Source organism: Ailuropoda melanoleuca, chromosome X (genome assembly GCF_002007445.2).
Source record: "Ailuropoda melanoleuca isolate Jingjing chromosome X, ASM200744v2, whole genome shotgun sequence".
In the NCBI taxonomy this organism is placed as follows: domain Eukaryota; kingdom Metazoa; phylum Chordata; class Mammalia; order Carnivora; family Ursidae; genus Ailuropoda; species Ailuropoda melanoleuca.
The window spans coordinates 97,025,436-97,046,709 of record NC_048238.1 but is presented as its reverse complement, the minus strand read 5'-3'; the positions used below and the strand labels follow the sequence as shown (position 1 = coordinate 97,046,709).

General features: G+C 46.1%; 1 protein-coding gene and 1 long non-coding RNA gene across 2 annotated transcripts; one reads left to right on the top strand and one right to left on the bottom strand.

Moving 5' to 3' along the window:
• Nucleotides 1–1,062: 1,062 nt before the first annotated feature.
• Nucleotides 1,063–2,315, bottom strand: LOC100478401 (retrotransposon Gag-like protein 8). Its single transcript, XM_034649671.1, has one exon. The coding sequence runs from the start codon at nt 2,255–2,257 to the stop codon at nt 1,916–1,918; it is 342 nt and encodes a 113-aa protein (XP_034505562.1). The 5' UTR covers nt 2,258–2,315; the 3' UTR covers nt 1,063–1,915.
• Nucleotides 2,316–9,466: 7,151 nt separating this feature from the next.
• LOC117797448 lies at nt 9,467–20,982 on the top strand. Its single transcript, XR_004622427.1, has 3 exons — nt 9,467–10,024; nt 13,767–14,046; nt 15,194–20,982. It is a non-coding gene; the product is annotated as an uncharacterized LOC117797448 (long non-coding RNA).
• Nucleotides 20,983–21,274: the final 292 nt, after the last annotated feature.

Genomic DNA, 21,274 nt, shown 5'->3' with positions numbered 1-21,274 from the left:
TCCGTATAAAAAGGGGAAATTTAAACAAAGAGACAGGCACACATAGAGGGAAAATAATGTGAAGAGGCGTAGGGAGAGGGCAGCCATCTACCAGGCAAGGAGAGAGGCCAGGTAGGGCCTACCACCACAGGCCTCAAAAGGAACTGACTTTGCTCACACCTTGATTTTCAACTTCTAGCCTCCAGAACTCTGAGAAAATCAATTAACTGCTGTTTAAGCCCCCCAGTTTATGGTGCGTGGCTATGGCCACCGAGGCCGAATAAGGCACGATCATATGTGCATTTTTTCTTTGTGGAATGAAACTTCTTTGAGTTGAAAACCTACCAGAATTCTCAGATTCCTGAATTAGAAATGAGGCAGAGTTAACTGAGTGCTGCCCCAGAAGCCCACGTTTTCTCTGATTCTAACGGTACACTTAACTTCTCCAGCCATAGACGAGGATTTTCTCAGCACTGTAGATTTCAGAGGTTAGCATGCAGAAAGTGTAAGAAGTAACATTTTTCCATTTCTGCCTTTCATCAGCCAGGTTTGTGCTAAATTAACAATCACACTTCTGCATTCCCTTCTCTACTACTCGCACAATCAAGGCTTTATAAATGTAAATGCTTTTTCCTGAAGAACCCATCATGAAGAACCCGTCATCCTGCTGATTTCCCTGAATAATGGATTCAATAAAATTTGACAGGTGTTCGGCAACAAATGTGTGGGATTCACGATTTGTCACAGAAAGGTGTTGTGCTTTCAAGCAGCTTTTTGGAAATGAGGAAGTGTTCCCCAGAAGCCTCCTAGCTGCCTTTTCCTGATATCCCCTGGGCCAAACTCAGCTGGAGGTCCACTTCCTGAGGGGCGCGGAGCTGACTGCATTGGAGGAGTCAGCATCGGGGCAAAGGACGGCCAGTGGGCTCTCGGTCCCCAGCACCACCACAGGACCACCCGCTCCGTTTCATGAGGCCAGATTCAACATCAGCCACAGAACGGCAGGGGACACGCCCGCTGAACGAGACACACGGACCCCGTGGACTGACCGGGGGAGGTAGAGGTGCCACATTCACCGACACTCAATTTCTTTTTAATAGCGTCTGACATTTATTGAAAAGGAGGAAAAGACGTTTGTCCAGGTAGTGTAGAAAGCTGGGCAGAGTGCAGGGCTTAATGACTGTGTGGAACAAAAGGCACACATCAGAGAGACAGCTGCGAATTGAGAAGAGAACTGGGTTCTGGGCAAAACGAACAGGTCCACAGGAGAAAGAAAACGAGTGGCTGGATTTGGCTGCCAGGCACCCCTGGGACCTGGCGGTCATCCGGCAGGAGCAGAAGAGGTCTCTGGGAGGAGGGAGGAACGGGTCCCGCTGCAGGTGAGAGGCTGGCCGGCCCCTCCGGGCAGGGTGAGGTGACGAGCTGCTGGAATCACTGTCCAGGGGCCGGGGCCGGCTCAGATATTTCTTGGCTGAGCCGCAGGCCGTCGGTGGCGCGCGGTGGACGGCGGCGACGGCGACAGCAGTGGCAGCGCGGGTCTCCGGGCAGCGCGCTGCAGGCCTGGCGGTCAGTCTAGTGGAGGCAGCCCGTGGCCGCCGGGCTGTGGGTGGTCTGCCCGGCGTATAACGGGAGCCCGGCCCTCAGCTGGAGCACGGGCCCGAGTCCAAGTGTGCACGGGAGGGGCCTGGCGGGCCGCAGAGGGCGGCGGCGCGCTCCGGAGCCGGGCCCAGAGGCAGCGGCGGGGACCTGGAGCGCTATTCCTGGAACAAAGGCAAGCACTACGCGGGAGCGGACAGCAGCGCGGGGGAGAGCGCGGCCACTGGAGCGCGGCGGAGGTGAGAGTTGGGGGGGGAGGCGTGGCGGCGCCATCTGGGCGGCGGCGACAGGCGCAGCGGACCCTCCCCCGAGCACCCGCCCCCCGGCCCGAGGGGCTCCCGGCCTAGAAGTCCTCGTCCTCCACCCAGCCAAAGACCCGCTTCATCTCGGCCAGGAAGCCCCGGTAATCATTGAGGAGGGGGCTCTCCTTCCTGATGTAGGGGATCACCCACTGCAGGGCCGGCCCGGTGAGGCGGGTGATGAGGAACGTCACCTTCAGCGCATCGCTGGAGAACAGGGTCTCGTCCACTAACATGTAGGCGCCCGTCTGCACGATGAACTCCGGGAGCCGGTCGGTGTCGCCGTCAAACGTCTCGGGAAAGGGAATCGGGTTCCTCCACCGCTGGGTCTGGGGCCGCAGGGGCAGGGCCAGGAGGGCCTTGATCAGCTGCACTCGGCCGTCCATCACGCCGCGCTCGCGGTGGCTGGGCCGGGCTGGGCGGGGCAGGGTCGAGGTGGGCGGGGAGGCGTGGCGGGAAGTGCGTGTCACGGAGGCGGGCCGGGTCCGGGGGCGGGGCCGGATAGGGCTCCGCCCACTAGCCCGGGTGGTCGCTAGGGCAGGCGCGATGGTGAGGGCGGTGCACCAGGACGGGAGTGAACGCGGGCGTGTCAGGCCCAATGGCCGCTCGAGGAGGCGGGGTCAGAATGGAGGGGCTGGGCCGTGGTTCCCAGGGGTGGGGGCGATCTGCGAGGGGCGGGGGCGATCTGCGAGGGGCGGGGCCGGGGGAGGAGCCCAGGACATGTGGTCTTCTGTGTTGAGGGTGGAGCCGAGTGTATTTGGAGAAGGGAGGGCCAAATGCTGGGGTTTTGAGGAGTGTGCCTGGTGTGCGAGGTCTCTGCTGGCCGCTTGCCCCTTCCAGTCCCTTACAGGACCCTTTCCCTCTGGACGCCCGTTGCATGAGCTTCTGTGAACACATTTTCCTCCTTGTTCATACATCTCTTTGGCAGAGGTTATTGGCACCCAAGCAGCAGATGACATTAGCCAACATAATGCAGAAAGCATATTTAAGAACGAAGTATCATGACCGGGAAATGTAACATAGTTGTAAGTTAAGAAGTCTCTTTATATGCTCTATTTAGAGACTAAAAGAGAATAATCAGTATCGAAACTGGGAGACAAATATGAGTGGTTGGATACTTTAAACATGACTTTATACATGTGCATACATCAAGGAAAAAGGAAAAGAATAACTAAGGTTTATCAAATTGGAAGGGAGGGGCACCTGGCTGGCTTAGTCCCTAGAGCATGCAACTCTTGATCTTCCAGTCGTGAGTTAAATCCCCACATTAGGCTAGAGGTTACTTTAAAAAAAATGGAAAGGAGAAGGGGAAATGAGCCATTATATGTTGTATCTGAATTCAATTTGTGGCTGAGTACAAATTAATATAAATGTATCGTCAGCTTTCATATATACAGAAAATAATCAGTTAAAATATGCAATGATCTTAAAGACCCTATTCAGAATAGCGGTTCAAAGGAAATAGTGCCAGGAATATATATTTTAATTGTAAAAAACCCCAGGAAGTAGTGTCTTAAAGGTAAAGACGGATAGAAAAGAATATTCTAACTAGTGGAATGATACCCCCAGATCTGGGATAGGATGACTCAACATCATAAAGACATTAAACTTCTCCAAGTTAAATTATACTTTAAACACATGACCAGTGATGGGGTCAGGAGATGTGCCAATATTACTTTTAATCCAATTATGTGCACTATTTTCCCCCAACATAATCTTACCAGAAACACAAAGAGGATCCTTTTGGGGCGCCTGGGTGGCACGGCGGTTAAAGCGTCTGCCTTTGGCTCAGGGCGTGATCCCGGCGTTATGGGATCGAGCCCCACATCAGGCTCCTCTGCTATGAGCCTGCTTCTTCCTCTCCCACTCCCCCTGCTTGTGTTCCCTCTCTCGCTGGCTGTCTCTATCTCTGTTGCATAAATAAATAAAATTTAAAAAAAAATTAAAAAAAAAGAGGATCCTTTTGATTAGACAAGCTGATTTTAACTTTCATATGGAAGAATAAACAACCAAAATTAGGTCGGAAATTTTTGAAATACAAGGTAATGAGGGATGACTTGTTTCAACAGATATTCACAAATATATTATTATTTATTAGCTGGTTTTTATTATCTTTTACCCTGACTAAAATACAAGATGCGGGCCACCTCAGGTGATCTTGATGTTAAACAATTGTCTCTGATCTTGGGTGTTTTTATTTGTTTTTCCAGTAAATGCCCTGATGAGAGGGCTTTCTCACAGCTGCCTCGCAGTCAGGTTAAAGAAACAATGTCCTAGAATGGGACTTTTTCAGGGAGCTATAACAGGTCAAATCGCGTCAGTGCTCTAGGTTGGAACTTTCAACCTGCTCTGCCATATCCATACGTTTGCACTGTGAGCCTGTTTCCTTCATGAGAGCCTTCTGTACCCCGATTGCCCTCATCAGGCCTCAGGCTGCCTACCTTATGGCTGCATCACCACCCTCTTGCCGAGAGCCTTGAGAACCAACCCCAGATATTCAGGATAAGAGTCCTTTCCTCTCTCCCCGGATTCCACGTAGGGCAAGCCTCAGCTACCTTCTGTGCTTTGGCCTTTCAGGCTGGCAGACCCCAACAAAAGAGTCCATGACAGGGACTTCCTCCTTCAGTGGACATGTGTAAGCACAGGTCAGACATGGCTTAAGAGGTAAATAGTGGACCCAAAGATGTGTCATAAGAAAAAAATCCAGAATGAAACACAGAAAGATAAACAGATGAAAAATACTGGAGAGGTAAGACACGTAGAGGATTGTATGAAAGGAAGAGATCATACTTAATTGGAGTTTCTGAAGGACAGGAAAGCGAATGAGACAAAGCGGTATTTGAGCAGATATTAGCTGAGAACGAACAGCTTGCAGAGAAAAATGGAAGAAATCTACACCTAAGCACATCTTAGAAAAAGCTATTGAAAACCAAAGGCAAATAGAAAGATTCTAAAACTTTCAGAGGATAAAACCAAATTACCACCATAGTAGCAATAATTAAGCTCAGAGCTGACTTCTCAATAGTAAAGAGTGGAAACCGCTAGATAATGAAGTTATCATCTTCTATGTACTGAAAGAGAATAATTCCCGATGGAAACATCCTCGTCCTGCTTCCATATATTTCAAGAATAAAGATTTTTTTAAAGATTTTTAAAATTTATTTGACAGAGATAGAGACAGCCAGCGAGAGAGGGAACACAAGCAGGGGGAGTGGGAGAGGAAGAAGCAGGCTCCCAGCAGAGGAGCCTGATGTGGGGCTCAATCCCATAAGGCCGGGATCACGCCCTGAGCCGAAGGCAGACGCTTAACGGCTGTGCCACTCAGGCGCCCCCAAGAATAAAGATTTTTTTAAAAAGATATTTTTATACACACAAAAAGAGAGGAACCTGAGAGAATTTGTCACCGCAGAATAGTATCTTAAGAAAATACCAACAGATATTCCAGGCCGAAGGAAAATTTTAAAATGAGTTAAAAGTGATGTATTGGAAAGATATGTGGGCAGATCTGAAAGAATACCGTCTTATGGGGTTTAAAATGCAGAGAGATCGGGGTGCCTGGGTGGCTCAGTCAGTTAAGTGTCTGTCTTCAGCTCAGGTCCTGATCCCGGGGTCCTGGGATTGAGCCCTGCACTGGGGCTCCCTGCTCAGCGGGGTGTCTGCTTCTCCTTCTGCCTCTGGCCCTCCCCCCCAGCTCGTGTGTGTGTGTGTGTGTGTGTGTGTGTGTGTGTGTGTGTGTGTGTGTATGCACGCACGCGCTCTCTCAAATAAATGAATAAATCTTTTAAAAAATAAGGGTGATAATGGTAAGAGGTTCAGTTCGCTAGGAATATGTAACGGTTATTGTTTTTATGCGCCTCTTAACAAATTAAAAATATATAATGGCAATCGGAGAGAACCTCTAGGACAAATAGAATTGCAAACCCGCAGTCATGGTGGAAGATATTTAATACAGTTTTCTCAGTCACTGATAGAACAAGCAGAAAAAGAATCAGTAAGGAAATTAAATATTTTTCATAGCAAATAGAGTCTATTGGGGATGTACAGAGCCCCACTAACAATGACTGAAGAATGTATATTCTTTGAAGGAGGGAGGAGGGATTGAATAGGAACATGGGTAAAAGCACGGGGGTGGGGGAGGCTTTTGGGGTGATGGAAATGTTTTCTTCCTTGACGTGAGTAGAGGGTTCTTCCCATTTTCATTTGAACACTTTCCTATGGGTCATATATCCAAAAACGGGGGGGCAGTTTGTTTAATTTTTTTAAACTGGCAAAGCTTAGTATTTACGGATGCAAAGCTTTGTCAGTGAAACAAAAAGAAAGGGAAGAGATTATTATGAAAGTCAGGATAGTGGTGACCTTTGAGAGGGAGGAAGAATATTGTGATTAAGAGGGACCAGGTGTGGGATTTCGAGGTGATTAGCAAGTTGTGTTTCTTTTAGTGAGTGGTAGTTCTGGGTTTTCCTTGTGGTAAGTCATTGGGTTGTGCCTATCTGTGAGGCCCTGATAGACAATATCTATATATCACAATATCACAATTATATCAGAGTATGTGTATGTGTGGGCGCTCGGGACTTGTGTTTCTTACCACAGTGAGACAGGTACGGCACAGGCTCAACTTTTGATGTGTTTACTTCTCCCCGGGGCTCACCACCCACCCAGTCCTCACAAGGGAAGTCAACGGCTTCATTATTTCCTTGGAACAGTCCCTAGTCCTTTAAACTGTCTCCTCTCTCTCATAGGCCCCATCAACTCTCATTGGTGCACATTTCAGCCTGGGGCACTTTCCTGGCATACTGACCCAAGGTGGTCAACCAAATCTTCAAGAGCCCTTTGCCAAGTCCTCTGTCGGAGCTCTACTCCACTGTGCCTCCTGGCAAAACCAGTCATTGGACGAGAGAGTCTGGGAACTCCTGAAGAAGGAGTATTTCTGGAGATCTCCCAGTGAAAGATTCTATTTCAGTACCTACGTGTGTACTTCTTGAATCCCCATATAGACCGTGCTATCTACTGAGCATTTCATTATATATGGGAAACTGGTGATACATGTAGAAAGGAGATATGAAACATAGATAAATGAAAAATTAGGGGTAGTTGATTTATTAATTAACATGGAGAAATTACCACAGATGAAAGTGATAAAGCTGTGGAACAAACAATGGGGGGACTGGATAGGGAGGTAAATGCGGATTATGTGCTTTGAGTGGTAATTAGAAAATGCAGATTACATGAGCTACGTTGTTGGTGTGGGAAGGCTCCAGGCACCAAGAAAGGGCTTGGCATTAACTCGATGAATATTACAACAGCCCAATGAAATGGTTCTTATTGTCGTGTTCATTTATTTTATTTTATTTTATTTTTTTTTTTTTAAAGATTTTATTTACTTATTTGACAGAGAGACAGCCAGCGAGAGAGGGAACACAAGGCAGGGGGAGTGGGAGAGGAAGAAGCAGGCTCATAGCAGAAGAGCCTGATGTGGGGCTCGATCCTGCAACGCCAGGATCACGCCCTGAGCCGAAGGCAGACGCTTAACCGCTGTGCCACCCAGGCGCCCCTGTCGTGTTCATTTAACAGATGAAAAGATTGAGGCACAAAACTCATCTAAAGTTACCCAGCTGAGAGGAGGAAGAGCCGGTGTATGAATCCAAGCAGCAAAGGTCCAGCCCACAAACGTGACCACCAGCCATAATGCACAGTGGATAATAGTGATTGGTAGTGCCTCCCAGACAGGTAGAAACCCAGGCCAATGAAGTGTGAATGGGACAGGAATGATTAGTGACACAAAGACGAAGGGGGCACATGTGATTTGAGCAACAGGACCTGTGCAGTGTTGGTCATCACATACCAGGTATTGAAAGAGTCCAGCATGTGTCCATCCACAGAACCAGTCAGAGGGACAAGCCTTAGTGACAGGTGTCGAAAGGGTTGGCAGATCCTGGGACGGGATTCACATCAATGGCTCCAGTCTTTCTTCCTTTCTATCCCCCTGTGGATTAACTTCCCAAATTCTTCCCTCAGCTGGTTGCTGGACCAAGGCTGCAACAACTCTCCTACCCTCTAGATCTTTGTGAAATTCTTACCCCCAACCCCAGCTCTGGAAGAGCTCAGCCATAAGCCTACTCTGAGTTTATAAATCAGCCACCAGGCTCTAGTGGAAAAGACACCCATCTGGGCCAATGGCCGTGTCCCTAGCACTGCCCAACTATCAGGCTGTCTGTTTCTCTGCTGTCTTCATTTCCTCAGCCGTAGTTTGGAACTAATTTTACTTTATTTGGTTTTGCTGTTTCTCCAGAGTTCTATTTGCGGCCTGTGAAGCCACCTCCAACAGCTGCAGCTAGCTGCGATATTCCAAGTATATTAGTCAGCGTTATTCAGACACACACAACCGATAGGAGATATATATGTATGTCTAGATTTAGATAGATAAATATAACAGAAAATTTATTATGAAGAACTTGGTTCATACATTTATGGAGGCCGAGAAGTCCCACGATCTCCTATCTGCAAGCTGGAACCCTCAGGAAAGCCCGGGGGTGTAATTCCGTCTGAGTTTGAAGGCCTGAGAACCAGGGGAGTATGATATGAATCCCCATCTAAGGGCAGGAGAAGATGAGATGAGTTGTTCCCACCTCAAGTAGTGAGGCAGGAGAAAGGGGGACAATCCTTCCTTCCTCTGCCTTGTGTTATATTCGGGCCTTCAGTGAGTTTGGATAATGCTCACCTCACATTGGGGAAGGTAATCTACTTTACTGAGTCACCAGTTCAAATGCAAATCTCATTCAGAAACACCCTCACAGATCCAACCAGAAATAACCGTGAATCTGGGCATCCCACGGCCAGTCAAGTTGACAGAGAAAATGAACCATCACAATGAGTAGGGCAACATCATAGACTATCACATAACATTGTTCACCCAATAAGGCCTCACAACTCCCCCCAGCTCCTGACCAATAGGGGAAGGATGGTGTTAGCATGAGAGTGTCCTTCCCAGGGGCAGTGTGCACTGTGAGTGTGAAATCCAACTAATGTGACCCAGTGGTTATGGGCTCCACCTGCCACGTTAGAGTGTAGGGAGTTGAACATTCAAGGTAGTCAACCCCAGGGGAGCTGCACCTCCCAGCTTGTACAACTCACAGATTGAGAGCAGCTGCAAAAATTACTCATCAGATAGCCTCCAGAAAAGAAGTGGACCTCCAGTGTCACCTTGAATAATCATGAAACTTAGTGACCCGAGCAGCAGAGATATGGAGTCCCTTTATGTTTCATCCTAGAGCAACAAAAGAAATAACTTTTCTTGGGATTGGAGGAGGGAACATGAAATCAGAGAAGGAATCAGAAAACTGAGTTATGCCTGGGCCTTAAAGAGATGGCAAGATTTCCACAGAGAGAAAGGGCGGGAAGGATATGAAAGTCCAGAAAAGGGTGGTTGGGAGTTGTTTGAATTTATTGCTGGGATGAATCCTGGGAGACTCCTGTAAGTTACCTTGTTATCAGTTTTCCCTGGACTTTCCCCAGATTTCTACAGTCTTAGCTGACTTCACCAAAATTCCAGGGGCAAACCTTGGGTTCTTCACACTGTACCCAGCCCAGTACTCTGATCCCAAAGCCCATATGATTCCCCTGCATCTCTGTTCTTATGTTTCCTCATGTGCATATCTAATAGCAAAGAAAAACTGACATCGACCTATAGGGACGGGAGGAGTAAAGAATGGAAGGCTTCCTGGAGGAGGATGCAATTGAGCTAGACGGGGATAAACTCTGTTAGCAAGATTTCCAAAGTCTGAGATGACTAGAACCAAAGGAAAAGGCATGTGCAAAGGACTACCTGGGGGAGTTAGGCATTGAGGGATGGACGTACATGTAGAAAGACAAAAATATGAGCAAAGATTTGAGTAATTTAGCTGGACCTGGAGATATGGCAGTTTCTTCTACTCATAGGCCTGAAGAGAGTGGACAGTCAACCTGTCAATCATTGCAGGCCCTCCAATGATGACGTTTGAGGGTGGGACCATACATAGAAAGGAGGTTGAAGAAGCCCTAGCACGTGACCAGGCGCGTAGCCATTAAAATCTGGATTGTACAATGCGGCTTCCGTGGACGGTTTTACTCAGGGATTACGGAAAATGGCGGTTACCTTTTCTACGATCTCAAAAAATGTAAGTTTAATTTACTTTATTTCACAATTGGCTGTTTGTAAGTGTGATTTTAAGAGAAGTGGATACATGGTGTGTCCCAACACACTTTGACAGATGTGTCTCATGGGCTTCTGGATTGATGACAAGGGAAGGCCCGTTAGCGGCCTTTGGGTGGTGGGTTGGGCTTTCTGTTACAACATGATGAGTCTTTCAGATCATCTTGTTTGTTTAAATGTGGGTCTTGAACCCCCCACTGTTCGCGGTCTTCATGTTTTGTGGTGTTTGCAACTTAAAAATGAAGAAAAATGGTGCGGTTGGCTGGGCCTGCGTGGGTCCAGGACAGCGCGACGGCCGTTGGCTGCCGCGGAGCTGATTTTGCTTGTTATTGCACAGTGTTGTTGGCTGGATATTGTCACTGGGTATTGCTTAAATCTTGGTCTTGGCCATTTTCGTGAAGTATCTTAGTGACAGAATTTCTGTCATTTTCGATCTGAAAGAAAGGAAAGTAAGGCCCTGAGAAGCATGTGTGCGATCAGGACAGCTGATACCTGCCTTTGAGTGTAGTTTTGTCTTTCATTTAAGAACACGACTGTTTGTTTAATATAATTTGGTTAAAATTTGGAATGGTTTTCTTCATATGTTGCCTTAAAAGAGGGGTGGGGGGGAATCCTGATAATTCTAACGTGAAAATGAGTTAAACAGCCGCTTGAGAGGCTCGGGTCGTTTCACTGACCACCGGGAATTGTCATCATTGAACGCTGCGTTTTTTACGTAATTTATTTGTGTATTTAATATCGTTGTATTCAACCAAAAGTGGTCCGGAAGCTTTTCGTATGTTTTCCATTAAAACAACAGAAAAAACGTTGTGTTATTTAACTGTGTTCGAATAAGAAAAATGGTTTGGTTGACAAGACCTTGTTGCTTTAAGTCCCTGAAGGGAATCATGCCCGCAGGGGTCCTATTTCTTGTTTTATTTTATAATATAACGGTGGTGGGCTTTTTTTTCCATATGATATCGCAATATTGCAATATTTGAGTTTGTTTAATTTTTATTTTGGCTGTGTTTCACAAATATTCGCCAAATGAAAGTATTCTCAGTGTGCGCTTTTGGAAATAAATTGTCCTGCCGGACACTTGAAAGTTTTACACTCTGAATGTCTCTTAGCCGCTGTTGTTAGCCAAGACTGAGCACTGTTTTGGCATTTAATTTTACATGTTCATCTTAATGCATTCAATTGAGTTTTGATCCTGGCGCTCCTCATATATTTCCTTTAAATGGTTTGGTGTAAATTTCAATTTACAGGGGAATAATTTAACGTCTCAATTAATTGAGTGCCTTAAGTTTACAATATAATTGCGTGTTTGACATAATTTATTTTGTTAAATTCTGGTCTTGTTCCCTATTGATAAATTTTCTGAAAAGTAAACGTTTTTGAGGGGCGCCTAGCTGGCTCAGTGGGTAAAGCCTTGCTTTCTGGGTTGTGAGTTCAGGCCCCACATTAGGTATACAGATTACTTAAAAATAAAATCTTAAAATAATAATAATAATAATAAAGGTTTTGAGGTACTTTCGAGTTACAATGCAGTAATTGTAATCGGTTGGCTAAGTCCTTGACGTTTTATGATAGCGAATGCTTTTAACTATCCAACGCCTGCCGTTAACGGAGTTTGGGATTTTGTTTTACAGAAGAATTGTGTCTGGTATCACTTTATTCTATTAAATGTTGGTCTTGGCTTTTTCATAAGCTTTGTGTTAAAAATGTTCACGGTACCTTTAATTTACAAATGAGGAAAAGATGGTTCTAATCTTATGCTTCTTGCTTTACGACAGTGACTGGCTTCCGGCGGTCCGGTAGCCCAACTTTTCTTTTTTTTACTATTAAAACGTTTCTATGTGTAAAAAACATGAGTCCTGTGTCTTTTTTTTCATAGTTATACTTAAAATAAAGAAAGTTTTGTTTTCAATGTAAAAAAATAACAGATATTGACCTTCTGACTGAGCGGTTGGTGTTTTACGACAGTGAATTCCCGGAAGTGCCTGTCACCGGCCATCCACGGAAGTCGTTTAGATCCTTCTGGGGTTTTATTTCTAGCAATAATTACATGTTGATTATAAACTTTATTTAGTTCAATTCTGTTCTTACTCTCTAGTGCATTTCCTTTGAAAATCGTGGAGCATTTTAATTTACTTATAAGGAAATTCACCCCCAGAATGGGTTCTCTGTGTTCTCTAGAAGTGAATGGCCCTTGCTGGTCGTCCTGCATACTTTTGAATATTATTTTAGAACCGTAATTGTGCATGTGACATATTGTTATTGCTTTAAATGTTGCCCTACATGCTTCTTCCCAGGTGTTCTCCCATAGAAAAAATCACTTGTGTAGTTTCTATTTACAAACAAGGAGGATATGCCAGTTTATGTCCTGAACAGTCTGGCCCAGGACAATTCCAGTCCTCCTTGTTTGAGGTCCTGGGCTAGACTGGACTTGCTGCTCTCCTTCCATCCTACTGCACCCCAATAACAAAGGATGTTGTCCCTGGCCTTTTAGCCACAAGAGCTGACTGTGCCTTAATGCTTCAAGAGCTAGCATACTGGCTTTAAGAAATAGTCAGTGCCTGCCTATTTATACTCATGCCTCTGTGTGTGACACCTAATGTGTATTCAAGGGGAGAATTAAATTAAGGAAAGCTGGTGTTTTGCTCAAAACCCTGAGGACCCTAATCACTGAGAGTAACCTGATACTTGGTATTAAGTAAAACAGTTACTTCCTTTTGATAATGGTAATAGTTGAATTTGCCTTCTTAGCCTTTTTACTGGTCAGTTTTTGATATTGACTTGAATTATGTATATTAACTCATGTAGAAATGATTTAATGGCTCATATTGGTGGAACACTGAAAATATTTAAATGTACTGTGATTACATTTAGACATGTGAAAGATTCATTGCTGGTATTTGGGTCTTAATTTATCAGTCATTGGTACTGACAGGAAAGCAGATTTCAGGAACTGGGGCACTTAACTAGTCTCACCAATCCTGACTTTTGAGACAGAGTCCTAGATCTTGAACAATATCTAAGTGTGGAATGAAGGCGCTTTTATTACATGCCCATTGTCCCTAATATCCTCGGGGCATACTTGCAAATTAGGAACAGATTCCCCCATCTGTATATTACCAGATGTCCAATTTTTTCCAGTGTTTCCTCCTCAAAGACCTCTGTTCAGTGTCAGATGGTAGTGACATTATGTAATTTATGAAATTCTAAATGAAATTGTTCTGAATTAAATCAGCTCATTTTTAGTTTTAGCAGTTTTTGATCTTACTATGTTGCCAATTACTAAGACTAATATAACAACACAGTTGTATAATGTGCATTTCATGGTCTTTTAAGAAGGACACAAAACCCATTTGAATGATTTGTTACCCATAATCTTGCATGGTATATAAGCATCAGCAATTGGTAACAAAGTGAGAACACCACAACCCATTCCAAAGGTTGGTTACCCACAATTTTGTGTGAGTCAATTGCCTTATTACTGAAGAGAGAAAAGGGAGTTCTGAGACCCCCCCTTCTAGCAAATAACTGGTGATACCTCTCAACATAATATTTAATAATTCCCCTATGATGTTTGAGTAAAGCAGGATGAACTATGGTTCATTTTGAGGGGACAATCAGGCCTCTAAAGCAGCAGTCTTATCTTGTGGTTTGACTCATGCAGTTCCTGTCTTACATTATCTTTCACTCTTTTGGCCTACCTCACACAGGCTGCATGATTGGGTACCCTGGCCCCACCAACCACTTTCAGACATTCCTCTGGATAAGGGAAAGAGCAAGTTTGCCCCATCCACTCATCTTATGAGTTTCCAAGTTACCTAATTTTCCTGCAGTGGTGCTAAGCTGACCTCCCGCAGGTAAGTCTCTTTGTAGATTTGTACACTCACTAACTCTTTCAGGATCTGTGATGGAGAAATCCAGTTGTGGTCAGCCTACAGGCCTGTAATGAGAGGAGAGGACGTAGACCCAGTAGTCAAGACCAGCCACAAGGTAAGTGCAATCTTATGTTGTGTAAGGCCACAGGTGTTGGGTGGAGAATAGCACCTGCCTCCTGTCAGTTGTATCATTATTTAAGATGGTGTTGAAAACCCCTCCCTGAGTCTCTAATTTGGAACTTCCAACGATGGCAGGGTCACTCCCTGGGTACTCGTGATTAACTCTGTGGTAGAGACTCTATGTCTCTGATCAATTTCTTTAACTAGTCAGTGGCATCTTTTCCAGTCCTTATTTGTGTTCCTCTGTTTACTCTTGAGTGCCACTGTTACAGACATGTTGACTTTATCAGAATGTCAGATTTTAGACAAACCTGATGTCGATGTTTTCACATCACAGTTTTGATCTGTTTTTTTATCCTTTTGGAAAACTTGTAATACCATGCGGAAGCAGGAGGGACTGGATGGGATTGTCAAAAACAAACTTGAGGAGTCCAGAGATTGTGGGAGCACTGCTCAGGTGTTTTGTTTTGTTTTGCGTTTCAGGTACAAATGTAATTTTTTTTTATCATGGATCTGAATGCAATTTAAAGCCAGCTTTATCTAGGAAAGGGGAAAAGATGAGACCTGTACCCCAAGTGGGTGCTAGAGGTTGACAGTCTGCCAGTCCGCCCCCACTATGGGTGGGGGGGACATTTATTTGGCAGTGGTCCTGGAAGCACAGGCTAACAATTCAAGTAATACGTAGGTTAATACTTCCTTAAATATTTGCCCTTAAGTATTTGCTAAATATTTGTTAGCTATTTTTCTTGGCCTTGCAGATGTTCCTCGTTTGCTTTGCAGATGTTGCTGAGACCACCCATTGTGTTTCATTCACCATAAATTTCTAGTATCTGAGTCTGAAAGACCCTTGGCTCTTTCTTACTCTCATCTTTGAGCCTCAGCTTCTACATTCGCTGGTGAAATGCAAGGTGAAATCACACCGTGGTATCAGGGATGTTGTGAAAATCAAGTGTGATAATCTTTAGAAAGTGCTCAGCACACAGGAGGTACTGAAGGAGTTTGGGCCATGGTTTCCAGAAGCCATGTATTGGAGCAGAACATTATGGCTTGGTTTAGCTCTTCTCCCTGCCTCTCCAGACCCCGCTCCCACTCCATTTCTGTAGACTTTTGCCCTCATTTCAGCTGTTTGTTTCCTTTCACAGGGCCAGCAGATATCCTCAGAGAGTATTGGGCATCTCTTTGGAAATCAACCTCTTTAATTCTGCTGTGATGACAGGAGGTTGCCCGGCAATGCAGACTTTGCCTTGCTCTGAGCTGCGGTCTTTTGTGGTTCCCTTGGACATCTTACGTTGAAGCCGATGTGGCTCAGCATCCAAGTTGGGGCTGCAGGGTGCTTGTTAACTGGCAGTGCCAGAACGTTCTCCTCTCTTCCCTTCCCTGTGCAAAGTTGCTTCATTTCCGGGCACTGGTTAATTTGTTGAAAATCAGGCGAAGGCTTTTGACAGTTGGGCGGGAGAGTGTTACGTGTCAGTATGAGTTACTCTAAGGTGCATTCAAAGACGCCTCTGACCTTTAGTTTCATAGATCCCTCTGATTCCTCGGTTGCTTTTTTAGCACTGGTTGCATCCAGAAGGTGGCGTCACAGACCCTGATGTGCACTCACCAAAGATCCAAAACCCCACATTTCTTTGTGATTAGACACCTACGTTTGTACAATGTGTCGACGTTTTAAAGACTTTGTATTTATCCCTGTAATTGGTTAAATTACTTTAAAGCCATGGCAGATCAAAACCTGAGGTCTGAGGTACTTAGAAAAACCTGTACCCAAACCCATGTTCCTTCACCAGGTGACATGATAGTGACCAAGACTGGCTTATTTGCTTGTCAAAAGCAGTTGTACAGCTTAACAACTGTGATGCCTCCTTCCCCTTCCACACACACTTGTGCTCACTGCCCATCAAAATCATCTTGGGTCATTTCATTGGGGGGAAGGACAGGGGAAGGTCTAAATGAACGGTTTATGGGTAAATCTGTTGGGTACTGGTACTTAAAAATAAGTCACAAGGTTGAGGATTCCAAAAGGGTGACTCTCTAATTGGTGGCATTCTCAAAATCAGGACTCTCAGGGCAAGAGAAGGTGACCCTTCTCAGAATTTCAGGTGGGATCCGGCTTGGCAGTTCTTCCCCAGGAGTCCGTTCCTGGGCCAGCCATATTACCTGCCTCGTGAGGCCTAGACTCAGTGAATGTCTCCCTTGCAGCGGGAATGTGAATGCTCTAAATTCATGGTGTGAAGTATTCCGTGTCAAACACTTGTTTGCCTTAAGTGTTCTTTCATTCCTCTGATTTGTGGGTGCTGGAAAGAGGATGGATATTGAACACTTTAAGGTAAGGCCTTTGAAGTGGAGTGTATTCCTTGTTATACTGGTTTCCTGTTATATGTAAACTTTTTGGTGGCTGAATAATATTTCATTGTATGTATGCACCACATTTTTATTATCCATTTATCTTGTTGATGGATGCTTGGGTTGCTTCCATGTCTTAGCTATTGTGACTAATGCTGCAGTGAATACCGGGGTGCAGGTATCTCTTTGGGATAGTGGCTTCATTTCCTTTATATACATACCCAGATGTGGAATGGCTGGATCATATGGTAGTTCTATTCCTAATTTTTTAGCAGCCATCGTACTGTTTTCTACAGTGACTCAACCAATATACTTGGGTGAGCCCATCTTGCCCTAAATGGATTTCATGGTTGGCTCTCCAGCCCCTTCTGATTGTCTGTTCTTTTAAGGAGAAGAAGTAGAGAGGTTGGGGGCTCCTTTGATCAGGAGCGATGGAAAGACTGACTCGATATGGGCCTTCTTTGAGGTGCCTAAAGCCTAGGGATGGGGAGGCTGGGAAGAGTGGCCCTCCCTTTGTAGAGCTGCTCTCAGAGCATGGGGAGAAAGCAGACAGAAGGATATAGTTCCCTGTGTTAGACTTTATGTGTTCGAGGGTGTCTTCTGCCCACTTCCCCGTTGCTGGCACTACTTAGGATCAGCATGGCTAGAAGACAAAAGACAACGTGGCACATTGTTGAATGTGACATGAGAACGTATGCCCATCTGGCAAAGGTGAAATTGTTATGATGGGGTCTGTTCCTTATTTTTCCAGCTTCCCTGAGAATTTGGGGCTTTACTCCTGGGGAAGGCTTTGTAGTTGCTGTCTTTCATATTGATAGTGACATGTGTTCTCACGGAGAGATTTTTGATGGTGAACTGCTGTTGCTGGCATGCTCTTTAATGCACTGGCCAGACACTTCTTCCCTCAGCATCCCCATGGTGCACATGCCTTGTTCAATTCCTACAGAAGGTGCGTGCTGGCTGGCAATGGCGGTGCCTGGGGCAGGGCAAATATTGGGCCCCAGGGAGGAAATTGGCCATGGCCGGTTGTCGGGCTTCTCTGTTCTGACACAAAGGTATTGAACAGAATAATGTCCACTGTGCAGAGCAATGGCATATTAGGGATCATTAGGAATCCCGATTTTGTGTATGGGAATGTGGTTGGAATTCTGTCCAAGCATTTGCCTAGTAACTTTCCACACTCTTCTGCTGAGTATACTCTGCCCATTGGGGGGAAGACAAGCAGCGCGTGGCGCTGTCAATGAACTATGCGTGAGTCAGGGGACATTTCGATTCTCGTGGGCATGTGCAGTTGAACCTGGATGTCCAGGAACCTCCTGGGTCGGGTCTCCGGGTTGGAGGATTAAGCCCTCCTATTTCTTTTGCTGAGAAGGGCGTATTCCCACAGGCTGCAGGCGTCCCTTCCCTTATTTATCTGCTACAAGGCGTGGCCGCTTGGTAGTCTGACCCCTGTGCCGATTTTGATCTCTTGAGAGGCGATGACGTTGCCTTAAGGGGGTCTTACCTGCACTCTCAAGGAAGAGGGTGTTGCGGACACATCAGTGTTGTACTAAAGCTACCGGAGAGGTGAGAGGATAAGGGGGAGTTGCAGTCTGAGGAGGGGAAGGGTGTTAGGGTTTTCCCATTTTAGGCTCTTGGTTTCTCTTGATTAGGGAAATTGGGCCCAGCACGGATGTGAGTACACTCTGAGGGCTTAAGGAAACTTGACAGTGGGGAGGACAAGGGACTTGGCGTCAAAGTTGTGGTGGGCCTTGTGGGCTCAGGGGTGTGTATCCTGCCTTTCTCGAGAGAAAATCATTTTCCATTTTACGAATGAATGATTTTGTCTGCGTGCGCCGGTTATGCTGTCTCATTTTAATTCTGTATTACCGTAGGCCTGTGAACAAAAGCCTCGGGGGGAGTTAGCCCCTCACCCTGCTCTCTCTTTGCCTGTCACAATGACTTGAGCCCCTTCTAGGGGGGAACTGCTGTTGGCTTTTGCTGATTTTGGTACCCCAGAGACAGTCTGTGTTGGCTCTGAGGCACTGTTTGTGGTGCCCATCCCCCTCTCCGTTTTTCAGGACTGACTGTGCAGCTGAGCTTTCTCTGCTTCAACTGCTTAAGTTGTTCCCCTTTCGCCCCCTTCTCAGGCCCTGCAGGGTCCTTGTGGGCACATTCCTGGCTTGCAAAATTGGCCAGAGGCTTACCTAGCTTTTGAAAAAGATTTGCCTACAGTGCAAAGAGACAGAGAACTCACATTTGGAAGTTTTCTAAAGTCAGTGTTCTCAGAAAAGGGAAGGGGGAGGTCCTTTGCCCCTTTCAACAGGGATCATTTAAGTGTTATTTCTTATTTTATTGGCCCTTGTGACACGCTACCAGGAGAAACCAGGTCCCCTGGATATCTGTGCCCTCCCCCCAACTGCTGAGTCCCGAGCCGGGGCCAGAGTTCGTTAGGCCTGCGCGGAGAATGCCCCCAAGAGCATGTGGTGTCAAGGGCACCCGAGGGGGGCTCCTAAGTGCGAGCAACTGCTTCTTCTGCCACCTGCTCGTGCTTTTACCCCCGCCTGTGTTCTCAGGGGGAGCACTCTCCGGTCCAGAGCCCAGTGCGGCGGGGACTGAACCTGCAGACCTTGTTTCAGGCAGGCTTAAGTTGATATGCTGATGTCAGCCGTCCACTGGCATGTTGAGCTCTACTGCGCCTCCCCTCCCCTCCCTTTCTGGAGTGCCCTGAGGAGCAGAGGAGTGATCTGTCTGTCTTGTGATACACAGGACCTGACGGAGTACTTGGTCGGAGGGGAGGACTCGGGTCCCCTGTCAGGGAGCTTTCGTGTGGAGGCCTCTCGCAATGGCCCACGTGCACACCTGCGCACGCTGGGACCATTGAAGTGATGGCCTCTAGGCCCCTCTGGGTTTGAGTTTGCCCCTCTGCCCACCCCCCTGACGCCGGGAGTGCAGCGTCTCGATTGGGCTGCTGCCAAGCAGGCCGCCCAGAGCTTCCCTCATCTCTTACTCGGATGCAGACCTACTGTACCTCTTCTTACCGGCTTCGGAAAAGAACGGCAGTGGCTGCGTTCGGGCCTCATGGCCTCAGCCTCCCCCAGTAGTCAGACACAGCAGCCTTCCAGAATGCTGAACGGCCCGTTGTCGATGCCAGTCTTCTGTCTGCTTAAAAGTTCTAGGTTGTGCCCTTGGGGCGCTGCCCCACAGGATGTGGGATATGGTTAAAGGCAGGACCAAGACCCCAGGCTTCTCCTCCAGAGCTCAGAGGAGACGCATACGGAAACATGCGCTAGGAGGGTAGGTCGTCTACCTTCTGTCATCTTCTTATTCCAAAAAAGTAATACTAATTACTGAGGCTGGGATGGATACGTTTACGGCATGGGTTATGGTGACGGTGCATGTATGTGTTCCGATGTCTGAACTCATTAAGTTGTATACACTGACTATATACAGCTTGTTGTATGTCAATCATATACTTTCAAACCTCAATAAAGTGGTTTTAAAAAAGAACGAAGAAAGGGGTGCCTGGGTGGCTCAGTTGGTTATGTATTCAACTCTTGATCTTAGCTCAGGTCTTGATCTCAGGGTTGTGAGTCCAAGCCCTGTGTTGGGCTCCTGGAGCCTACTTAAAATAAAAGAAATAAAAAAAACCCTCCCATGATTACAGATGAATGCTCCCCTCAAATGTTTTAAGTTTTGAAAACTGAAGGGGAAAGAAGTTTCTGTACAGGGAAATGGGAAATGACTGCTTCTTGATTATTCTTTTGTCTGTATTGTTCCATTTACATGTGGGATTTGCACTGGTGATGTATGAGGATAACCTTTAGTCCATAGGATTTTACATTTCAGTGAATCACAGCCGTTGGACAGAAGCCGTGAACTTCACCTGGAGGACTTGGACTCAAGGAACAGCCCTGGGCCATCAGCTTTTTGTCATATGACCAGAAATTGACTTTGGGTTAATGTGACTTTGGGATTGACCTGGATTTGGGGTTGTTTTCATGGTTTACACTTGTGCTTTTGTGCTTATGCAAGAAATCTTTCAAAACATTTTGTATATGAGAACATGTCAAAATGTGTACGCGTACTGTATTTGTATTGTGCAGGGTGGAGGGCAGTAGTCTCAGGCTGCTGGGTCTCCCCAGTAGGCGCTTTTCTTGGAGCCTGTCCCACACCCTTATACACTGTGTGACTGAGTTCCCTGGCCATGGCTACTTGGTTTCATACGTTTCACCTTACCAGAGTTGAGCCAATGATACTTTAGTTATATTTAGAGTTTGGGACTAGGCCCCAAGAATGAGTGATATCTCATTCTTGGGAGCACCTGGCTGGCTCTGTCGGTAGAACATGTGACTCTTTATCTCAGGGGTCATTAAGTTCGAGCCCCACGTTGGGTGTAGAGATTACTTAAAATCTTTAAAAAAAAAAAAGAATGGGTGATATCTTGAAAAGGTCATTCGTATTCTTTCACTGCTGAGAATATAATTAGAAGGCATACTGTTGAGTTTCCCTGAGCTATCCTCATTTCTGTCTTTAAAATGTTTTTGTTGCTTAAGGTTCTTGCACTCTGTAGAATACTTGTGTTCTTTCAATAAAATGTATTTGCTTCAGAAGATCTCACTTGTAGATTTTTATTATTCACAATGAACGCCAGCATGAGCAAAGCTGTGGCCCTGCCACGCATTGCCATCGCCTGAACCGGGGCAGAGCTCAGAACTATAGAATTTGACACATTAACAACAGGGTCTTGGTGGCAGGGGAATGGGGTCTCCAGGCCAGGTTGGGAGGTCTCTCTCTTTGTCAAGCTCTACCCTTTGGTTACAGAAGTACTCCCCTAAAATTATTAGGTAATATAATACCTCCTTATGAAAAGTGGTCCTTTTAGCACTTCTGGAAGGCCA